We start from the raw sequence: 21,753 nt of genomic DNA, 5'->3' as shown, positions 1-21,753 counted from the left end.
TGGTAAACTGTGAAGGGTTGCAGAAGGTGCAGGAAGACCCATCTGGCCAACTGTGTCATGTACCCATGACGTATGTCACGTACCCAGCAGTAATGTTTCCTGTTGGCCTTCCAATGCCGCACTGAGATCACTGTTTTCTGCCAAATTTACACCAGGAAACAGGAGCCATGACTTGCCCAAATTCACAAGGCCAGTAAGAAGCAGAAATATGATCCAAATTCAGGTTTTCCTACTCCAGAGCCTGTGCCCCAAACTTCTACCAGGGCTGCCTCCCCACAGAGCCTAGTGTGGCCTGCACTTGGTACTTGTCCATTTCAGATACATTTCCTTCTTCCGGGCACTGCCCCAGCCCCTCCAGGTGCAGAGCTCATCCTGGGTGTATTCAAAGCAGTTGCAGGGTCCTGGGTTTAGCCTCAGCGGGCAGGAAGAAGATTTTGGTTTGAGTCCCAGCCTTGTCACTCACGAGCTTTGCCATCCAGGACTAATTATGTATTCTGAGACTCAGTTTATTCCCTCTAACATGGGAAAGCAGGGCTAAAGGAAAAACCAATATTCATTTAATCCTCATTGATTAATGCTGGAAACAGAGAAACCAATCAGACTTGAAGCCAGTTTGGGCTCAGCCTGGGATGTTATCACTGCAATAATGACCCCTTCTGGCTTTTGAACCTCTACCACGGACAGGGCATCTGCAAAGTCATTCGTAGTACCCCATCCTACAAATGAAAACAAGTGGCTCAGAGGAAGTGAAAGGACTTGTCCAAGGTTGCACAGAGTTCAATTTAAGCCCAAGTCATTCTGTTCCTTGACTCTCCTTTAGCCATGGGAGGGAGTTGATGTTTCTGTGAGTGTGGGGTGTGGGCTCGTTTTCCTCTGAAGGGCGCTCAGGGAGGAGGGCTCCTTGGAGGCAGTGGGAATGGAATTAGCACTGCCCGTCTGTATTTAACTTTAGGAGATGCGGACTGCATCCCAGGCTCCAAAGATGCTGCCATGGGGAGCCAGCTCACGGTCCATCTTCTTTCCCCCTAGTGACAACCAAACTAGACAAAGTGGCTGGGGTCGATTACTCGCTAGTGGCACCTCCAAGAGTCACAGCCGTTAACCTGGATGGGCTGCTGAAGGTGAGACTCATATCGAGAATCATACACCCTCATGCGTTTGCCTCAGGACCCCCACACCTGGGGGCTTCCCATCATCCTTGGAAACAAATCTTACAATGACCCCACCCCCTTCCTATCCATCCTCACCACTCTCCCCAGTCCACCTGCCATGCCTTCTCCTGGCTCCAATCACACTGACCTTCCTGCAGTTCCTGAAATGCACTATGACTGATCCCTCCCCAGGACTTTTGCACTTGTCGCTCCTTCTAGCCATGAGGCTCTCACCCAGATATTGACAGCAGCTCTCTCTTCCCTCCTTCAAGTCTTTGCTCAAGTATCCTCTCCCTAGAGAAGCCCTCCCAGACCACCATTGCTAAAACAGTACCCTCCTCTTCCCCTATATCCTGCTTTATTTTTCTCAGCAGCACTTATTACTCATGTATACAGACCACAGTCACAAGCCTGTCTCACTCAATATGATGAAAGAGAAGGGGCTGTGATTGCTTTGTTCTTTACCATACACAGCACCTAGAACTATGCTTGGCATGTAATGTGTCCTGTAAATGTGTGTTGGATGGATGGGTAGTTAGATGGTTGGATGGATGGATGGTTGATGAGTGGATGGTTGGATGAGTGGATGGATGGATGGATGGATGGAGTGAGTTAGTTTCATTTCATGCCACTTTCCCCCTCACTCTCTACCCTCCAACCAGGCTCACTGGCCTTGCACTTCCTCAACACTTCAGCTAATTTCCGCCTCAGGGCCTTCATCCTGTCCATTCCCTCTGCCTGGACTCCCCTCTCCTCCTTCCCCTCCTCTTCCTAGCCATCTTCTTCTTATCCTCCAGGATAAGGGTCTGGGCTGGGATGCCCCAAGCAGCCTTCCCCCATCTCAGCTAGAATATGTCCCACTTTCTGAATCCCCTCCAGATGTACCTCAGTCCCTCCACAACTGGTGTGTCTGTTTACTATTTGCTTGTTTTCTCTAAAACACATTTAATGTCCAAAAGAAAATGTAGAAACCACATAGGAGCAGAAGAAATAAATAGGAGGGAAAGAAGGGGGGAAGAAAAGAGAAATTACCCTAATAATATGACTGAGACCTGTATGTTGGCACACAAATTACACTTCTCCAACCCGCCAATCCTTTCCTCTGCTTAGACACAGAAAATTACACACACACATCCACACATGTAAAAGAGGCAGGAACAAAAATACACACATGTAGGCCTGGAAACAAATACACACAAAAACAACATATGTAAACATATATATATATACAAGTCATGTTTTACAACTTTTAAAGCCACAACGGTGCAAGGTATACGTCTATCATAAATGTCCTCCCCTAGTCCTTTAACTGGCTCTTGGGTCTTTCAGTGGACAGCTTGTGATAAGTTACGCAGACAGTGCCCCCTCCTGGGATGTCTGAGCTCTTTCCATTTTTTCCACAAGTGTAACCAGAGCTGCCATGAATATCCTTGTAAGCTGGGTCTCTGCCCATCTTTGATTATTTTCTGGAAGTGAAATGGCTGGACCAAATAGTATACTTGTAACAAAATTTAAGTGATAAGATGGAACAAAGGATTAAAACAATACCTGATTATCCCTAGCGAATGAGGATGTCCTGTTTACTGCCCCCCCACCCCCACTCGGGGCTCCTGCCCAGAGGTGATAGCTGTCAGCCATGGCGGGTATTAATCCGGTCCTGAGCATTCGTATCGGAAAAGGCAATGGCACCCCACTCCAGTACTCTTGCCTGGAAAATCCCATGGACGGAGGAGCCTGGAAGGTTGCAGTCCATGGGGTCACTAGGAGTCGGACACGACTGAGCGACTTCACTTTCACTTTTCACTTTCATGCACTGCAGAAGGAAATGGTGACCCATTCCAGTGTTCTTGCCTGGAGAATCCCAGGGACAGGGGAGCCTAGTGGGCTGCCATCTCTGGGGCTGCACAGAGTCGGACACGACTGAAGCGACTTAGCAGCAGCAGCAGCAGAGCGTTCATATACACTTACATGAAAGCCCATCTAGTTTTACTGAGAATCTGTTTGCATTGTTCTTCACTTGCTTTCTCACCTCAGTTCAGTTCAGTTGCTCAGCCGTGTCTTACTCTTTGTGACCCCATGAATCGCAGCACACCAGGCCTTCCTGTCCATCGCCAACTCCTGGAGCTCACTCAAACTCACGTCCATCGAGTCGGTGATGCCATCCAGCCATCTCATCCTCTGTCATCCCCTTCTCATCCTGCCCCCAATCCCTCCCAGCATCAGAGACTAGTGATATATATTAGAGATGGTTCCTGGTTGGTACAAAAGTCCACCCGTTATTTTTATTTTTTATCTTTTTTGCACCTATTTTTAAGAGTTGCTCATGATATTTACTCTATAAGATGGGTGTCATGATCATTAACCGCAAATAATGATCCAAAAGTACGGAGAATATTACACATTGTCACATACCCACTACCCAGGTTTTAGAAGTGTTACTATTTTGTCATATTTACCTTTAATATTTTTTGAGATGAAATATTGTAGAAGTAAATAGCTGAGGCCCCCTTGGGGACCCTCTACCCCTCAGGGTATCACGCCGATGACGTCCCTATGTGTCCTTCTCGCCTGAGATTTTATACTTTTGCTCTCTATCTCTGGTGTCAATAATTCTTATATAGTATGTTTTCTAGGCCTTTAATTTTACATAAATGGCTTCCCTCATAGCTAAGTTGGTAAAGAATCTGCGTGCAATGCAGGAGACCTGTGTTCAATCCCTGGGTCGGGAAGATTCCCTGGAGAAGGAAATGGCAACCTACTCCGGTATTCTTGCCTGGAAAATCCCATGGACAGAGAAGCCTGGGGTCGAAAAGAGCCTGGTTGCAAAGCCCACGACTTAGTAACTAAAGCACAATTTTACATAAATGGTATTCTAACATATGTATCCATCGACAATTTGCTATTTTATAACTCAACATTATTGTTTTTCAGCTAAGTGAATGATCTGTTTTTTGCAATGCGTAGCCAAATTGCTCTTCAGAAATGTAAACATATTCCCCCGGAGCCCATGAATACTCTCACCAAAAACTGGATAGTATCAGTTTAAAATACACACACATTTAAAACAATTTACCTCTCTCTTGAATATTTTGCTAATTTGATAAGTGAAAACAAACAAACAGAATTCTCCTTGTTCTGTTAGGAGAATTTCTGCACTTATTTGCAAGGTTGAGGCAGAGACCATGGCATGGTTAGGAATGTGCTTGCCGGAATCCAGATGTCTGGGTTCAATCACTGACTCTGGCACTCATCCTTTTAAGTGAGCTTGGGCAAGCCACTTCACCTCCCCAAGCCTCAGTGTGTGTTTGTGTGCTCAGACACTCGGTCGTGTCTGATTCTTTGTGACCCCGTGGACTGTAGCTCACCAGACTCCTCTGTGGAATTTTCTGGGCAAGAATACTGGAGTGGGTTGCCATTTCCTTCTGCAGGGGAATCGTCCCCACCCAGGGATCAAACCTGGGTGTCCTCCATTGGCAGGCAGATTCTTTACCACTGAGCCACCTGGGAAACTTCAGCATCCTCTCTTGTAAAATGCAGGCGATCTCATCTACCACACAGCCTTGGTGGGGAAACACTTAGAAATTAGCACAAGGAGGCATGCTATGCTATTGTTAGTTTCAGGCCATGGCTTTCTCCTCTGTGAACCTGGGATTCGTATCCTTAGCCCATTTTTTCCTGGAAGGGAGACATCGAATTGTAATTCTTGAAGGATGCTCAGGCTCACTCTGCTGCCTCTGCCCACAGGGTGAGTTTTTCAGTCTGGCCCACCGCAGCCCCCCGCCCTTTGCCCCGCCAGTACTGGCCTTTCCCTCTGACCACGACCGCATGGTGTACCTGGGCATCTCTGAGTATTTTTTCAACACGGCTGGGTTCGTGTATCAGGAGGCTGGAGCCCTGAATCTGACCGTCAGAGACGACATGGTAAGGCCAAATGGGAGTGAATTTGGGAAGAGGGTGCAGTAGATGGTCTGGATCTGAGTCTTGGTTCACAGCCAGGAACATCGAGGTCTGAACTCTGGAGTCAGCCAGACCTGAGTTCAAACCCCAGCTCCCCTCTTTTCCATCCTGGTGACCTTAGGTTGGTTATTCAGCCTCTAAGAACCTCATCTGTAAAACACCAATAATAGTATCTTCCTCCAAAGGGTGTAAGGAAGGTTGAATGAGATATGATTACTTGGGCAGCCCCAGCACAGGCTTATGAGTGTGGAGGAAGTCCCCTGAGTCCTAATGATAACAGCTGACATTGACTGAGTCCCTGCTGTGTGTCGGTCTGTAATCCAGTCTTAGCATCGTATCACCATTATGGTGCTCATCCTCCAGGTCTTTGTCTCCGTATCTGTGGCTGAGTCCTGCTCTGGGCCTCGGTTTGCCCATCTATAGAATGAGGAAATGACCATCTTCCCCAGAGTCTAGGGGCAACGGGACCCCCCACCAGCCACACGGGGTTCCTTCTCTGCTGCTCTCAGAAGAGATGCCAGATCCTTCCCCTCTGTAGAGGCATCAAAGGGATGCTGAGCCCTGACTTGTCCTCCTGTGGAGATAAACAAAGACTATCCCAATGAGAACTCTTGCCTTTGGCAGACTCAATGGCACACGGGGGGCGGGGGGTGGAGGGGGTGGTGGTGGTGGGAACGCTTCATGTTAAATAAAGGGAGGGCGCTGGGTAGGCTCTTACAGACGTTGTCGATATGGGCAAGCTGGAGGTGGGGCTAACAGAAGCCAGACATCTTATGTGATCGGTTTGAAAAGCATATCTGATTTTTCCGGTGCAAAAGTTAGGGAAGCTGGCAGTCACTGACCATTCTGGGTCAGCATTCTTCGGTCATACGTGATCCGGCCACGGTTTGTTTATGTATTCATTCTCTCACCCCTCATATAGAATTTGCCCCCCAATCTATAACATAATCTTCCAAGATCCTTTTCTCTTCCTCCCTCGCTACAGATTCCAAAGGAATCCATGTTCCGCCTGACAACCAAATTCTTTGGAACCCTGATACCCCAGGTGAGAAACGACTTGTCCCCCTTTAGTCATCTCACGAGGAGGCCTGGGGGGGAGCTGAGAACAGCTCTGCCGAGAGCTGCCCCCGTCCAGATCAAGAGGCAACCCAGCCTGAGCCTGTGGACATAGCTTTGTGCAGCTCATCCCCAGTGCAGAGAAAGGCCCCAAGCACTCATGTGACCAGGTGTGAGAGTAGATCCTGAGGGCTTATCCATTCAACAGAGTTTCTGAGTGCCCACTGCATTTCTGGGGCCCTGTGCAGGGCATCCGGCAAAACAGACCGTATCCCAGCCCTCCTGGAGCTCCCGTCCAGTGGAGAGAGAGAAAATTATTGTTCAGACACCCGAAACAATAGAGAAAAAAAACTCAGACTGTGGTAAGTGAAAAAGTGAAAGTGTTAGTCATTCAGTCACGTCCTATTCTTTACAACTCCATGGATTGTAGCCCGCCAGGCTCCTCCGTCCGTGAGATTTCCCAGGCAAGACTACTGGAGTGGGGTGCCATTTCCTCCTCCAGGGGATCTTCCCGACCCTGGGATCGAATCTGTGTCTTCTCTGTCTCCTGCATTGGCAGACAGATTCTTTACCATGGAGCCACCTGGAAAGCCCACACTGGGGGTCAGGGCTTAAGTATAAGAGTTTGCTGAGCAGGCTGGACACAAACATTCAGTCCATAATAGCCTCTTTAATGGTGACACTTCCAGAAATTTCTATATAGACCGTACTGGTGTGGAGGAGCTGCAACTCATAGGGGGGTCAGGAAGAGGGAAAGGGAAACTTCATTTGCATAGCAATTGCATTCTTTTCACTCAGACTCTGAGTTTACCTGGAGGAGGACTGGAGGCCAGCCAGATGGGGGTGTTGTCAAAGCTCTCCTTTGTTCCTCCTTGAACCCTCCACTGCGCTCTAGGCTTGAAGGAAGGGAAAGAGCCAAGCTAAGGAGGAACACAGGATAAACACTCAGGGAGAGAGAACAGAGTGCAAAGAGTTTTAGACAGAAAGAGAGCAGAGCGCAATTTTTTTTAGTTAATTTCAGGATACTTTTATTCCATCCAAAAAGATGTTTTGAATTATAAATCTCTTCCTGGGATCTATCTGGGTTTGAACTCTGGCCCTTACTTACTAGTTTTATGTTCCTGAGCATGTTCTGCCTGCATCTCAGTATTCTCACACTTAAAATGCAGTAATAACAACTTCACCTCATAAAGCTGTGATTGATTAATTGAGTTGACGTATGTTGGAGAAGACTCTTTGAGAGTCCCTTGGACTGCAAGGAGATCCAACCAGTCCATCCTAAAGGAGACCAGTCCTGGGTATTCTTTGGGAGGACTGATGCTAAAGCTGAAACTCCAATACTTTGGCCACCTCATGCGAAGAGTTGACTCATTGGAAAAGACCCTGATGCTGGGAGGGATTGGGGCAAGAGGAGAAGGGGACGACAGGGGATGAGATGGCTGGATGGCATCACCGACTCGATGGACATGAGTTTGGGTGAACTCCAAGAGTTGGTGATGGACAGGGAGGCCTGGCGTGCTGCGATTCATGGGGTCCCAAAGTTGGACACGACTGAGCGACTGAACTGAACTGAAATGAATACAAAGACAGCGAGTCAGATTTGAGGAAAAGAAGTCCCTTGTGGGTGGAGTTAGAGGGCAAGTGGTAGAAGCGGTGGAGGGGGTCGGCATGAGGTGAGGCTGGCAGGGTGCCAGGTGCTGAGTTATACAGTCTTTACAATTTATTCCGAAAGCAATGGGAAGGCTTCCTGGGTGGCTCAGTGGCAAAGAATCTGCCTGTCAATGCAAAAGACACAGGTTCAGTGATCCCTGATCTGGGAAGATCCTATATGCCATGGAGCAGCTAAGTCCGTGCGCCACAGCTATTGAGGCTTCCCTTCTCCTCCTGCCCCTAATCCCTCCCAGCATCAGAGTCTTTTCCAGTGAATCAACTCTTTGCATGAGGTGGCCAAAGTACTGGAGTTTCAGCTTTACCATCATTCCTTCCAAAGAACACTCAGCGCTGATCTCCTTTAGAATGGACTGGTTGGATCTCCTTGCAGTCCCAGGGACTCTCAAGAGTCTTCTCCAACACCACAGTTCAAAAGCATCAGTTCTTCAGCGCCCAGCATTTAGACCCTTTTTAATCAGTGGCCTCTCCTGTCGGTCACCCCCTGTGGGTTGCAGGTGGCCAAGATGTTCCCTGACACGCAGATGCAACTCTTCATCTGGGCCTCTTTGCCTCCAAAACTTACCGTGAAGCCCAGCGGCCTTAACCTCGTCTTTGTCCTGGACACCCAGGCCTTTGCCATCCTCCCAAACTCCTCCTTGGACCCCCTCTTCCTGCTTGAGATGGTAAGCTGATCCCGGGTCTGAGCAGACAGGCAGCCCTGGACAGGGCTCAGAGCACTGCCCCGAGAGCCAGGGGGACTGGTGTAAAGCCTACCCAGACTCAAACCTGCATTGTGTGTCCAGAGCCACTGTCTTCTGACTTCTTCATTCCATTATTCATTCTGTGGTTGGCTTGAAATAGGTGTACTATTTCCAATCTGTTCATGCATATCGTTGGCCATTCAATTATGCACTTGTGGGTTTGTTCATTCATTTATTTAGTCATTCAATTATTCATTCAACTGCTAACTTGAAACCTACTGTATCTTTGCTGGTTCATACATGCATTTATTCCATTATTCATTTATTATATCTTTGTTCAATGGATCATTCCTTTGTGTATTTGTTCTTTCATTCATTAATCACTTATTCATCCATGCCTATCTTTATTTATTCCTTCCTTTGTGCATTTAATCCTTCACTTATTTAAGTTTTCATCCCATGGTTGACTTGTACATTCATTCATTTGATCACTCTGTCACTCCACAAACATTTGGTGGCACCTACTCTGGCCACTGGAGATGAAGGCCAAACTGTCCCCAAAAGCAGGTACTCAGGTCTGTCCAACCTCAAGTTGAGACCCATTTTCCTCACTTTGCAGATTCAGTGGGTTCTGAGGGGGTCACCCAAGGTCACACAGACAGTGGACAGGAAAGCTGAGGTTGGGAACCTTGGTTTTCTGAGTAAACATTTGTTGAATGACTAAATGAATGAATGTGAAATAGAGCTGGCCTGGACTCCTACCTCACAGCCTGTCTCCTACAGCCCATGGGAGTGGCCTGGGAATCTGAACTGGTCCCAGAAGCAGGGGGAGAAAAATAATAATTGTTTGACAGTCCAGGACTCATAACAAGCACAAAGTTGGCGAAAGGAAGACTCCTCCCTTCCGTGGGTTCTATGGGTCTGACCAGCAATGTGGGCCCTTCTGCTGGGTCTTCGTGAAGCAGACCTTCTGGTCTTGGAGGCTTTGCGGAGCCCCAGGATTCTGGGTCAGTGGACTTCACTCCCTGCCTTGTTGCTTTGCAGAACTTGAACCTTTCGGTGGTTGTTGGTGCCAAGTCCGACAGACTTACTGGAGAGCTCAGATTGGACAAGTAAGTGGGCCGGTGGGCATGGGAGGAGGGGACTGCCCATCCATTCTTTTTTTGGCTTTGTTGCTGCGAGTGTGTTTTCTCTAATCGCGGCAAGCATGGGCCACTCTCTAGTTGTGGTGTTCGGGCTTCTCTTGTCGGGGAGCACAGACTCTAGGGCATGTGAATCAGTAGCTGTGGCTCGAGCACAGGCTCAGTAATTGTCTCATGGCATGTGGAATCTCCCTGGACCAGGGATCGAACTCATGTCCCCTGCATTGGCAGGCAGATTCTTATCCACTGGACCACTGGGGAAGTCCTGCCCATCCAATCTTGGTGCCTGTGAGTTCACTATGACCTTACAAAGTTCCAAGCTTTTGTGTTCATTCATCCCATTTAAACCTCAAATAGGGCACAGTAAGTACAATATCCCCATTTTGCAGATAGTGAAACTGGTGCTCAGAGATGAAGTGACCCACCCAAGACCACACGTCATAGGGTGATCAACCATCTCGGCTTGTCTGCAGTGACCCAGCTTTAGCACTGAAACCCCTGCATCCCAGGTCACTCCTCTATCCTAGTCCATTCATGACTGGGCAGTGCCAGTTGACAAATCTGCTCCAGCCTCCAGCCACCCCACGTCCCTGGCCTTCCTTGACACTTGGAAACCCACTTCAACTTCTTCACACCCCATCCTTGGGGCTTCATCAGCCACTTCCTGCCAGGAGACTCTGGAATCCGTGCCTGGGTTTGAATCCCAGCAGAGGAGGTGGGGGTTAGGAACATGGGCTCGGAGGCTGAGGCGGCTGCCTTTTAAGTGCAGCTCACCTTTGGCAAGCATAGAACTCTTCAGACTTCAGCCGTTTTCCCTGGCTGATAAAATAAGTCCAATTACTATTCTTTGCCAGCCACATCATTGTATTAATATGTGTTGTGATGTTTAGAACGCTTTGAAGGATATAATAAGTGCTCAACAAGCAAGAGGAAGAAAGACAGAGGGGCACACAGAAGAAGAGCAATACAGAAATGGGGGAAGAGACAGAAAGAGATAGGGAAACACAGAGAGACACAGTAAGGGAGGGAGAGACTGAGAAAGAACGTAGAGCAAGACAGACAGATGGATGCAGAGACACAGTAACAGGGAGACTGTCAGAGAGACAAAAAGACACCAAAGGAAGCAAGAGGGAGAGAGAGACGCACACACAGAGATCAAGAGTGAGGGAGATGAGCAGAGCAGACGTGATGACCCCCGAATTCTGACCTGGCATCTATCGCTTCTTCACTTTCGCTCTGCTTAAATTGAGTCTTGACCCACGTTCCTGCCTGTTTCTGCCTTCTCTCTGGCACAGAGCTGTCCTTCTTAACCTTGAGGTTGGCTCCTGAGGTTTGCATGCTGCTTTTTTCTCCTGGCATCATTTTGACAAGTGTTACTGCTTTGGAAACGTGGATTTCATTTTCCTGGAAACACCTGTGGGCCTCTCAAGTAGAGGAGCTGGAGAAAATACAGCTGGGTGATGGCTGAGCACAGACTTTCTAAAATATGCAGGAATGGGGGGTGGTGAGACTCCACAGGGCAAGAGTTTCCAAGCTTTGTAGGGTACCGGAGACAACAGAAGCTTTGGCATCAGGGAGACCTGGCTGAAATTCTACTTGGTTGATTGTTAACTGCGTGCCCTTGGGCAGATTGCTTGTCTTCTCTGATTGTCAAGGACATCATCTGTAAAATGGGAGTGTGATGGCCCTTGCCTCTTGGGTGTTACAGGAATTCAGTGGGATATAGCATCCAACATAGTGAATAAAAGGGATTCATTGAATAGCCATTTATTTACCTTCCTCCTGGATCATTGTTAAGATGTCATAAAGTTCATAAATAGGGGATTGTTCCTGGGCTCAAATTATTCAAAAGTCTGGGGGTTTCAGACACAGGTAGATCCAGGTGCTCAAATGATATCCTTAGGACTCTCTCTTCTTGGCTCTGCTGTCCCCCATACTGGCTTCATTTCCCAGCAGGCTGTCACCGAGTGGTGGCAAAAATGGTCACCAGCTAATTTTGCTGGAGAAAAGAGAATACCTCACTCCCAATATTTCCAGCAGAAGTCCTTGGACCAGCATGGGTTAGTGGTCAGTTCTCAAAGCAATCACTGTGCAGTGGAGGTAGACTCTGCCCTTTGGCCAGCCCACCCCAGAACCCAGTATTAACATTGCAGGGAACAGATGACTGTCCCAAAGAAAAAAATCAGGGAGCTGTCACCAGAGGAAGGAGGACTGGATACAGGATGGGAAGAGCAGACAACACCCACTAGAGAGTGTCCCTTCTCAGTGCTGTGCCAAGTTGTTTCAGCTGTGTCTGACTCTGTCAACCCAGGGTCCTCTGTCAGGAGATTCTCCAGGCAAGAATCCTGGAGTGGGTTGCCATGCCCTCCTCCAGGGGATCTTCCCAACCCAGGGATCAAACCCGTCTCTTATGTCTCCTGCACTGGCACACACGTTCTTTACCACTAGCGCCATCTGGGAAGCCCTTCTCCCCAGTAACTGAATTCTAATATGGGTCAGGCAAATGGTGGTCTCAACTTTCCCCTCCCCTTCTCACAGGCTGCTCTTGGAACTGAAGCACTCAGACATCGGCCCCTTCTCGGTGAGTCTGAGGCCCTTGGTGGCTCCTTCCTTCCTCTGATCTTGAGATAACTGTCCTGAGGGCCACCTGGGCTCATAGCATCATTTCAACAGACCACTGGTTAGTTTGCATATAATTTGCATGTGAAATAATGAGGGGAGGAGCATTGTGGGTTTTGTGTACAACTGCCTTCCATGTCTCTACGACCAAGTAGAGACAAGTACATTTGGAGACATAGCATCATAAAAGATATATACTGTCATATTACCTTTGAGCAAAGTGGGATAGTGTAGGTTTTTGTCACAATGAATTGTGTAATGAAATCTTTATTTCCTCTTGAACAGCTTAACTGAATACAGTAGTCCCCCTTATTCACAGCAGATATATTCCAAGACCTTGGGGTTGCTTGAAACCACAGATAGAAGGGAACTCTACATATACTATGCTTTTTCCTATACTAAGGAAACATAGGAGATAGGGTGCTGACCTCTGGGTCGGGAAGATCCCCTGGAAGAGGAAATGGCAACCCATTCCAGTATTCTTGCCTGGGAAATTCCATGGACAGAGGAGCAGGTGGGTTACAGTCCATAGGGTCACAAAGAATCGGACATGACTGAGCGTGTGTGCACGTGCACACACACACACACACACACACACACAATTGCTGGCACAGAGACCTGAGCTGGTATTGCAGCTCCAAACCTACTAACTATGGGCCCTGAGCAAGTCACTTCCACTCAACAAATTTCATACCTTCCCTACAAATCAAGGATAATAATTTCTGCCTGAGTTAGTGCAGTGAGTTTTAAATGGGATTAATTGTACACAATCAGGTACAGAGAATCTGCTCAACAGATGTGTGTTGAATAAACAAGTGAATTACCTTCCTGAGTACCTACTATGTGGCAGGCCCTGTTCCACAGATGGGGATGTGCTAATGAGTTAGACAAGAAAACAACTCCTTTTAGAACTTCCATTGTAGGGGAGAAACAGACAATGAGAAAGGAAGATCATTTCAGTCATGATCAATGCTTTGAAAAACTAAGTGGAGGTGGGGTAGAAAGTGATGAGGGAGGTTAAGGGTTAGAGCCTGTGATCAGGAAAAGCCTCTCTGGGGAGGTGATATTTGGGCTGAAGCAGTCCACAAGGTGAAGATGTTGCAGGCAGAGGGAAGAGCAGGAGCAAAGGCCCTGTGGTGAAACAGCTTGGCTTGTTCGGTCAATGGGGGCAAGCAGTGTGGCTGGAGAAACAAGATGAGAAGTAGAGGGCAGAGAGAGGCAGGCAGGCAGGCAGGGGTGGGCCCACCCTGAGCCTTCTAGGCTAGAGTAGCTTGTGTTCAGAGGGCAGTGAGAAGCCAGTGAACTGTTGCATGCAGGGAGGGACATGATCCCATTTCCAGTTTATAAAAGATGCCCCTGCAGAAATGAGGGGAATGAACTATGGGGGATGAGTCAGAGCATAAGGACCCTTGCCTTGGGGAGGCTGGTGCGTCTGTCCACGTGAGAGATGATGGAGGCTGGGACAAGGCCAGGAAGGAAGAGAAAGATGGCAGATGGGAAACATACTTTGGAAGCAGAATAAGAACTTGGTGAGAGATTTTCTGTGCATGGTAGGGGGGGAAGGCAATGAAGAATGATTCCCAGATTTTTGACTTGAGCAGATGAGTGAATGAATGATAGAGTCACTTACAAATAGAATAGGGCAGATGGGAGGGAGACGACAAGTATCTCACCAGCCCACAGAGATGATTCCACTACCTGGAATCACTGTCATCAAATAGACTCACCACTGGGAGTTCCCTGGTGATCCAGTGGTTACAACTTCACCTTCCAATACAGGGGATGCGGGTTCAGTTCCTGGTGGGGGAGCTAAGATCTCAGGTGCCTCACAGCTAAAACAAAACAGAGCAAAATGTAAGGCAGAAGCAATATTGTAACGAATCCTTAAAAATGGTCCACATCCCCTCAAAATCTATTTTTAAAAACAGGAGGTTCACTGCTCCCTCTCTTATCATACCCTCTGGCCCTGATGGGGAGCTGCCCCTGTAAACAGCAGGTCAGATGCTCTTCAACAGCCGACCTGAATGAGCCTTGCTCCTGTGACTTCCATTGTTGTTGTTATTTAGTTGCTAAGTCTTGTCCTCTGAGTCCTGTCTGACTCTAAGCGACCCCACCAGGCTGCTCTGTCTATGGGATTTTTCCAGGCAACAATACTGGAGTGGTTGTTTCCTTCTCTATTAAAAGATGCTAATTCTTCCCACCATGTCTTACTGCTCACGGCCCGAATCTGCCAGAGAGCCTCTTGCCAAACCTCTGGAGAATATTTCCTTAGATCTCTGAAATGCACCCCCATCACCAACCTTGAAGTCAGTCCCAACATCCCCTCTAAATCTGATGGAAATCCAGCCAGCCGTTCCCATCTGATAAGATTACAACAAACAGAAAGACCCAAAGCAACCTCATTGTATTTTCATGGATTGACTGATGCCAGGGCTCTCCTGGCAGAGCTGGACTCAGTCAATAACTAACTTCTGCTTCTGCAGAAAATAAAAATTTAAAGTTCCCAGATTCATGGGAAGAAGGGTACCACATTTGATTAGCCCCAGGAATTACAGCCGGGGGAAGGAAACTCAATTGTTCCAGAAACAAAAATTGTAAATGTCACCACTACAGGCCATCATCTCGAAGGTGTTACATCATTTTTGAATTTTTTTTATTATTGCAAAAAGCAAAACATGTACATTATAGAACAGTCAGAACCTACAGATTTGCAGAACAAAACATAAAAATCACTCCTGTTTTCACCACTTAATAATTTGGTGTATATCCTTCTTGACTTTTTTCAATGCATATTTAATAACAGGATGGAATTACGTGGTTTCTGTAGCCTGATTTTTCTGTTTTTTAATTTTCATTGGAGTGCAGTTGATTTACAGTGTTGTGTTAGTTTCTGCTGTAGAGCAAAGTGAATTAGTTATACATTAGCCTGCTTTTTTAAAACTCAAAAATAGGTCACAAAAAAATCTATGTTGATAATTCTCAGGTGGGCCAAAAAATTTGTTCAGGCTTTACTGTAAGATGTTATGGAAAAACCCAAATGAATTTTTTGGTTGACCCAATATATTTCTTTTGCTGTTGTGGGTTCAGTCACTAAGTCATATCCAATGCTTTTCTACCCCGTGGACTGTAGAACCGCCCCAGACCCCATGGACTGTAGGCTCCTCTGTCCTCCACTGTCTCTCAGAGTTTGCCCAAAATCATGTCCACTGAGTCAGTGATGGTACATTTCTTCCAGATCATTTTTAATAATTACATATGAAAAGTGAAAGTTTTAGTTGCTCAGTCATGTCTGACTCTTTGTAACCCCATGGACCAGGCTCCTCTGTCCCTGGAACTGTCTAGGCAAGAGTACTAGCGTGGGTAGCCATTCCCTTTTCCAAGGGATCTTCCTGACGCAGAGATCTAACCTGGACCTTCTGCATCGCAGGCCGATTCTTTACCATCTAAGCCACCAGGGAAGCCCTAAATAGTTACATAGTATCTCTTGTTATCCAAGTGCTACCTCACATACCCAGCCCCACTCCCCACCCCTCCTCCCCCGCCACAGATGATTCCGCAATTGTTGGACCTGTAGGTTGCTTTTATTGTTTTGGTTCTATTTATTGCACTACCTCATTTCTTTAGGATAAATGCCTTGGAGGCATGTTTGCTGGCCCACCTGGCACACATTGTTAAGGTTTCTGATGAGCATTGCCAAATAGCCCTCTGAAAGGTTGACTTAACTTGCCCCCCCAGCCTGCAATGTCTGAGAGAGTGCATTTTCTTACACAAAAGTTTTCACGTCTAGAATGTGATTTGCATCTGGAACCTTTAAACCAAAAGAGATCGCTTTGGTGACCGTGAGCTGCAGTGTCTCCAGGTCACCCCAGGTCTGTCTCTCAGCAGTTCTTCCTGAGGTTGTTCTGGCTGGAAGGGCGGGTGACAGAGGGCAGCTGATGCCCCCAGTGCCCTGACGTGGGTCCTGTCCTCCCAATCCCCAGGTCGAGTTGCTGCAGTCTGTCATGAACTACGCTGTGCCCACCATTGTGCTTCCGGTGATTAACAGTAAGGAATTTTGGAGACAGGATTGATTTTCAGTCCCGGTGAGGCGGGTGGATCTTAGAGCCATGGGTGATCCGGCCCCCGGTGTGGAGGCTGGAGGTGTGGTCTCCTCAAATGAACCTCAAGTGACATCTGGGCCAGAAAAGGGAGGGGAAAGGGGTTGAGTTCCTCCTTCGTGAGCTATGAGACTGTCTGTTGAGATGGAGAGTAATACCTCCAGTTTTCATGGGAGAAAATGGGAGATCAGAGAAATGAGTGGTTCCCAGGTCACAGAGGAGGTAAGAGACAAAGCTGGAATTCGATCCCAGCTCTGAAGCCAGAACCTTTGGTCTTTTTCCAAGAGAGAAGGGCTAAGGAAGAACGGCTAACCTGGGCTAACAACATTTCAACTCAGCTCACTCACTAGTGAAACCCCTGACCTTTGCAGAGCTGGGTGCAAGGGTGCAAATAGAGGCCCACCCACCCTATGATGAGAACATTTAGGCCGGCGGCCCCCACCCTTTTTGGCACCAGGGACTGGTTTCATGGAAGACAGTTTTTCCATGGATGGGGTGGGAGGGACACATTACCTTTATTGTGCACTTTATTTCTATTATTATTACATCAGCTCCACCTCACATCACCGGAGGTTGGGGACCCCTGATTTAGGCCACTTAGAAATTATAAATGAAGACAGCGGATTGTCACTGTCGACTCTGGCTTTTCCTCCTGCCTTCACACGTGCAGCTTCATAATGACCTGAGGAACTAGGCTGGAGCTTAGAATTCTCCAGAGTTCCATGCCAGAGTGTGGTGGGGTGGGGGAGCTGGCTCCTGGCTACCACCCATTTCTGGTTTCATCCGAAACATTCAGGGGCTTCATGTGCACATCCGTCAGGGCTCTCCAGGCCTCCAGGCCTCCACACCCCAGCAAGCAGCTGCCCCGGCTGTCCTCGGGCCAGGGGTGCCCCAGCAGTGCTGGCACCCTCGGGCGGGCGGTCTTGGGGCCGAGGGGGCGGGAATTCCTGTGTCCGCAGTGTCCGGAGGTCAGTGGAGGAGAGAGGAGGAGACTCTGGGCAGACTCTCCCTGCCTAGGTTTCTTCCCAGAGCCCGGAGCGCTGGTCCAGGGAGGCTGCGGACTGGCTGCCTGAGTCCCGGCCCCGCCCTCTCCCTCCCCGGCCCCGCCCTCTCCCTCCCCCGGCCCCGCCCTCTCCCTCCCCCGGCCCCGCCCATCAGAGGTGGTACCTTCACCTTAACCTCTGCCTTAACCTCCAATGCAGAGAAGCTACAGAGAGGCTTCCCTCTCCCGCTGCCCGCCTACATCAAGCTCTTCAACCTGATCCTTCAGCCTTACCAGGTGAGTCTCCAGGGGTCTCCTTTGCCAGATCTCCTACTTCGATAGCCACCTTCCTCCAGCTCTGGATCAAGCGCTGTCGACCCTTCCAACACTCCCGCAGGGAGCTAAACAGAAGAGAGGCTAAGACTCAGGGACGCCACACCGCCATTAAATGAAGTCCAAAGTCAAAGCCAGGTCCCGGTTTTTAACCCCTGACTTGTACCACTCCCACACGATACTCGGTAAAAGTGGAACTCACTTGGTGGCCCCAAGCCTCCTTTATAAGGTGGATGCATCTAAATATCTGACCGATATGTGACGCATGCCTTCCTTTGCATCCAGCGTCCTTCCAGGCCCTTGGTCAGTGTCTGGCAGATTAAGACACCGGAATGGACAGCCTCCTCTTCCCTTTTCCCTGGTCTGACCCCAACAGCATCTGGCACTATTTTCCCCATCCTTGGAACACTTTCTTCTCTTAGCTTTGAAGATTCTCTCTCCAGGTTTTCCAGCCACCTCTCACTGTGTTATTTGGTCTCCTTTACTGGTTCCTTCTTCCCCTCCCAGAGAGAGTTCTCCAGGGTTCCTCTGCCTTCCCCCCAGAATTTCTTTCCCTGGTCACTGTCTTCTTCTTTTTCTTAATATTTATTTATTTGGCTGCACTGGGTCTTAGTTGCGGTATGCAGGATCTTTAGTTGCTGCGTGTGAACTCTTTAGTTATGACATGTGGGATCTATTTCCCTGACCAGCATGGAGTTTCAGCCACTGGGCCACCAAAGAAGTTCCTCCCTGATCACTTTAATCAGCATAAGCACAACAATCACCTCTGTGTGACCCGGCCGAGGTTCCAGTCTCTTCAGTGTGCCCCAAGTATACATGCTGGCTTCTTCAGTGTCTCCATTCTAAAGCTCCTTAGACCACTATGTCCCAAAGAGCTGATAACTCTACAAGGAAGCCATCACCCACTCTTGCATTCCTTACCTCAGTCCAGGGCTTTCTGATGACCCTCATGGGAAACCCCCACCCAGATTCCTCACTCTCCCTCACCCCCAACATCCAGTCCATCAGTCCCCAATTCTTTCAACCTAATGAGAGAACTCCCAGGGCTAAGAGGCAATAGAGAAGTTAACTGAGTGAGCAGAGGAAACACATGCCCCAGGTCCCCCACATCTAACCCAGTTCATCCTTAAAATAAAAAATGACCCCCTGGGCACCACTGAATTCCGTCCTTTCTGAACATTCTTGAGTGAAGGGCAGGAAGGAGCAAAAGAGAAGTGGTTTTGCAGCCTTGATGGCAAGGAGGGCTCCCTGGAGCTGCCAAGAGGCAGGGATGACAAATGAAGGCCTTCACGGCAGCCCGGGGGTCTCCACGTCTGAGCAGAAAACAGCTGCCAGGGAAACTGCTGACAGATTCCTGGGCGTGGGCAGCCGCTAATGTGCAGACCAGGGGCGGAATGCCAGTCCCCCGCCCCACACTCACTCTTGCCTCTCTGTCAGCAGAAAGGCTCTCTTTCCCAGCAGGCAAGCTCCCAAAGTTTTCTTGTAAAAACCCCAGCATTCCCACCCTCACAAACGAGGGATACTCTTCCGGCAGCTGATGGCGTTCTCATCTCTCCCCCAGGACTTCCTGCTGTTCGGTGCAGATGTCCACTACAGCTGAAGACCCCATGGGTGCCAGGGGCTGTCAGTCAGGAGGTGCAGGGTTGTCAGCATCCGTTCCTGACACGCCCCTGGGGCACAGGCTGCCCCCTCTCTAGGCTTCCGTCTCTAGCTCGGTACTCAGAGACTCTTGCAAACTTCTCTGAACTCAGATTCAGAAATGATCTAAACATGAAACTTGGTCCTTTGGAAAACTGAGTGGTGTGTATTTTAGGAATTGTTTCTTCCAAGGCTGCAGGGACATTTCCTCCAGGAATTGCGTTTCAATGGTAATCACTATATTTCTCTTTATGCTTCATACTACATTAAAAAACGAAAAAACTTTTTTTTTCTTTCGAATTCTGGTGATCATGTTGTTTCTTTTTGTTTTATGTCCATTCATTCATTTATTGCCTGTACCTGGTGTAGCCAAGATACAGTCACCTCTTTTTAGTTCTCTAATAAACCTTTTGAGCTCCCACATGCCTTCCTAAGCAGAAAGTCCCACTGTCCCTTTTTGAGGACACCCCTCATTCCACACTGCCTAAGAGTAATTGGGATTTACTTAGTCCAAAAGGAGTGCGTCTTGCTTCCTAATGTCGGGCGGCGGTCCGTAGAGTGGATCTGTTCATTGGGGTGTTGTTCCTGCCACTGCAAGATGGTGTCGCTGTTGAGCAGTGATTCCTCACAGTCCACCGTCTTCCTGTGTATTTACTGCGACTGCGGCTCTTCTCACCACCACATGGTGACACTGTTGAGCAGCTAGCCCACACAGCCTGTTCTCTCTGCCCCATACTTAGGCTCCTCGTTGATGGCTCCCTTGGTCCATGCTTTCTGCCCAGCCATTCTGCCTAAAGCAGAACACTAGGCTAGGAGACAGAAGCCATTGGAGTTTTCTGTCCGTCACATCCTCAGCTAAAATTAACATTTCCCCATGACTCTCCAGATGGGGATTCCTAGGTGGTGCTAGTGGTAAAGAACCCGCCTGCCAATGCGGGAGAATTCCTGGGTGGGGAAGGTCCCCTGGAGGAGGGCATGGCAGCCCACTTCAGTATTATTGCCCAGAGAATCCCATGGACTGAAGAAGAGCCTGGCGGGCTACAGTCCACGGGGTCGCAAAGAGTCAGACACGACTGAAGCGACTTAGCAGGCACGCATGACTCTCCAGGCTGGTGTGAAAGCAAGATCACCAGCCCGGACCGTCCTTGGACTCTTGGTGAATTTCTTGGAGACCATGGGCCATTTTCTGCCATGGGACACCAGGTGTGACTGTCTCAGGCCATTAGATGGATTCTAACAGCACTGTACTTGAAAGCGATAAAGCAGTCCTCCTTAGCTGCTGACATTTGGTCTGAGACCAGAAGGACGAGGAAGAGTTTGAAACAGGCAGCAGGGTTTAGTGTGACATGACCAGATTTAGTTATAACGTTGTGACTCCTGAAAGCACTGGAAAGGCAAGAGTGGAAGGGGGCGGGGCAAATTAGGAGTCTGTTGTCAGGCAGACTTCTTCCAGGCTGAGGGTAGTAAAAACAGAGAGCAGCATTTGTATTGAAAAAAAAAAAGCAGATAAAAGTTGTGGCTTTTTTTTTTTAATTTAAAAAGAAAAATGTACATGCTTCTGCTAACAGCATTGATTCTCCGTTAATAGAGGTAGACACTGTGGGGCCACACGGCAGAAGGGAGGGCTATTGATCAAGCACAGCACACTAATGATTTCATTTAATTCTCACAGCACTTTCCATCCCCCAGAGTGGGACCCGTTCAGTCCTTTTCGATTGAGTCACGTCCCGGATTACACATCTGGCAAGTGGCAGAGCTGGGATTCCTGCCCTTTCTGCCATCAGAGCCCAGCCTCTTTCCACTTCTCCCAGATGTCCAAATCTTGTCTGTTTGGGGCATGGCATATTAAAGGCAGGACTACTGGGCTCAGTGGCCTAGGTCGTGCACTGTGAAAAGACACCAGGCTGAAGGAACAAAATCCTTTCTCTCATTCCTCCCCCAAGAAGGTGCACCTTTTTCTATTTACATTGAATGGAAGCACTGAATAGGAACAGAAAAGAGCAGTGCGTTAGGCTGGAAGAAGAGGACAAGTGGGAGCACAGCATGGGATGAGGCCGGGAGGCTCTTAAGACTGTTAAGGGCTCAATAAAGGACAGGAATGGTGTGGACCTAACAGAAGCAAAAGGTATTAAGAAGAGGTGGCAAGAATACACAGAACTGTACAAAAAAGATCTTCAGGACCCAGATAATCATGATGGTGTGATCACTCATCTAGAGCCAGACATCCTGGAATGTGAAGTCAAGTGGGCCTTAGGAAGCATCACTATGAACAAAGCTAGTGGAGGTGATGGAATTCCAGTTGAGCTCTTTCAAATCCTGAAAGACAATGCTGTGAAAGAGCTGCACTCAATATGCCAGCAAATTTGGAAAAGTCAGCAGTGGCCACAGCACTGGAAAAGGCCAGTTTTCATTCCAATCCCAAAGAAA

General features: G+C 48.4%; 1 protein-coding gene across 1 annotated transcript in view; it reads left to right on the top strand.

Moving 5' to 3' along the window:
• LOC120868797 (bactericidal permeability-increasing protein) overlaps positions 1–19,601 on the top strand; it is a 30,115-nt gene extending 10,514 nt beyond the window's left edge. Inside the window, exons 7-15 of the mRNA XM_040247660.1 lie at positions 1,030–1,121; positions 4,896–5,072; positions 6,094–6,153; positions 8,330–8,497; positions 9,560–9,627; positions 12,196–12,238; positions 16,257–16,320; positions 17,576–17,652; positions 19,250–19,601. Of these exons, the coding sequence (XP_040103594.1) occupies positions 1,030–1,121; positions 4,896–5,072; positions 6,094–6,153; positions 8,330–8,497; positions 9,560–9,627; positions 12,196–12,238; positions 16,257–16,320; positions 17,576–17,652; positions 19,250–19,288 (788 nt within the window). The 3' untranslated portion in view covers positions 19,289–19,601. The remainder of the gene's footprint in view (positions 1–1,029; positions 1,122–4,895; positions 5,073–6,093; positions 6,154–8,329; positions 8,498–9,559; positions 9,628–12,195; positions 12,239–16,256; positions 16,321–17,575; positions 17,653–19,249) is intronic.
• The last annotated feature ends 2,152 nt before the right edge of the window (positions 19,602–21,753 follow it).

The sequence above is a fragment of the Oryx dammah genome, unplaced genomic scaffold (genome assembly GCF_014754425.2).
Source record: "Oryx dammah isolate SB20612 unplaced genomic scaffold, SCBI_Odam_1.1 HiC_scaffold_10, whole genome shotgun sequence".
Taxonomy (NCBI): domain Eukaryota; kingdom Metazoa; phylum Chordata; class Mammalia; order Artiodactyla; family Bovidae; genus Oryx; species Oryx dammah.
Note: the sequence above shows the minus strand (reverse complement) of the source record. Positions and strands in the feature narration are given on the sequence as shown.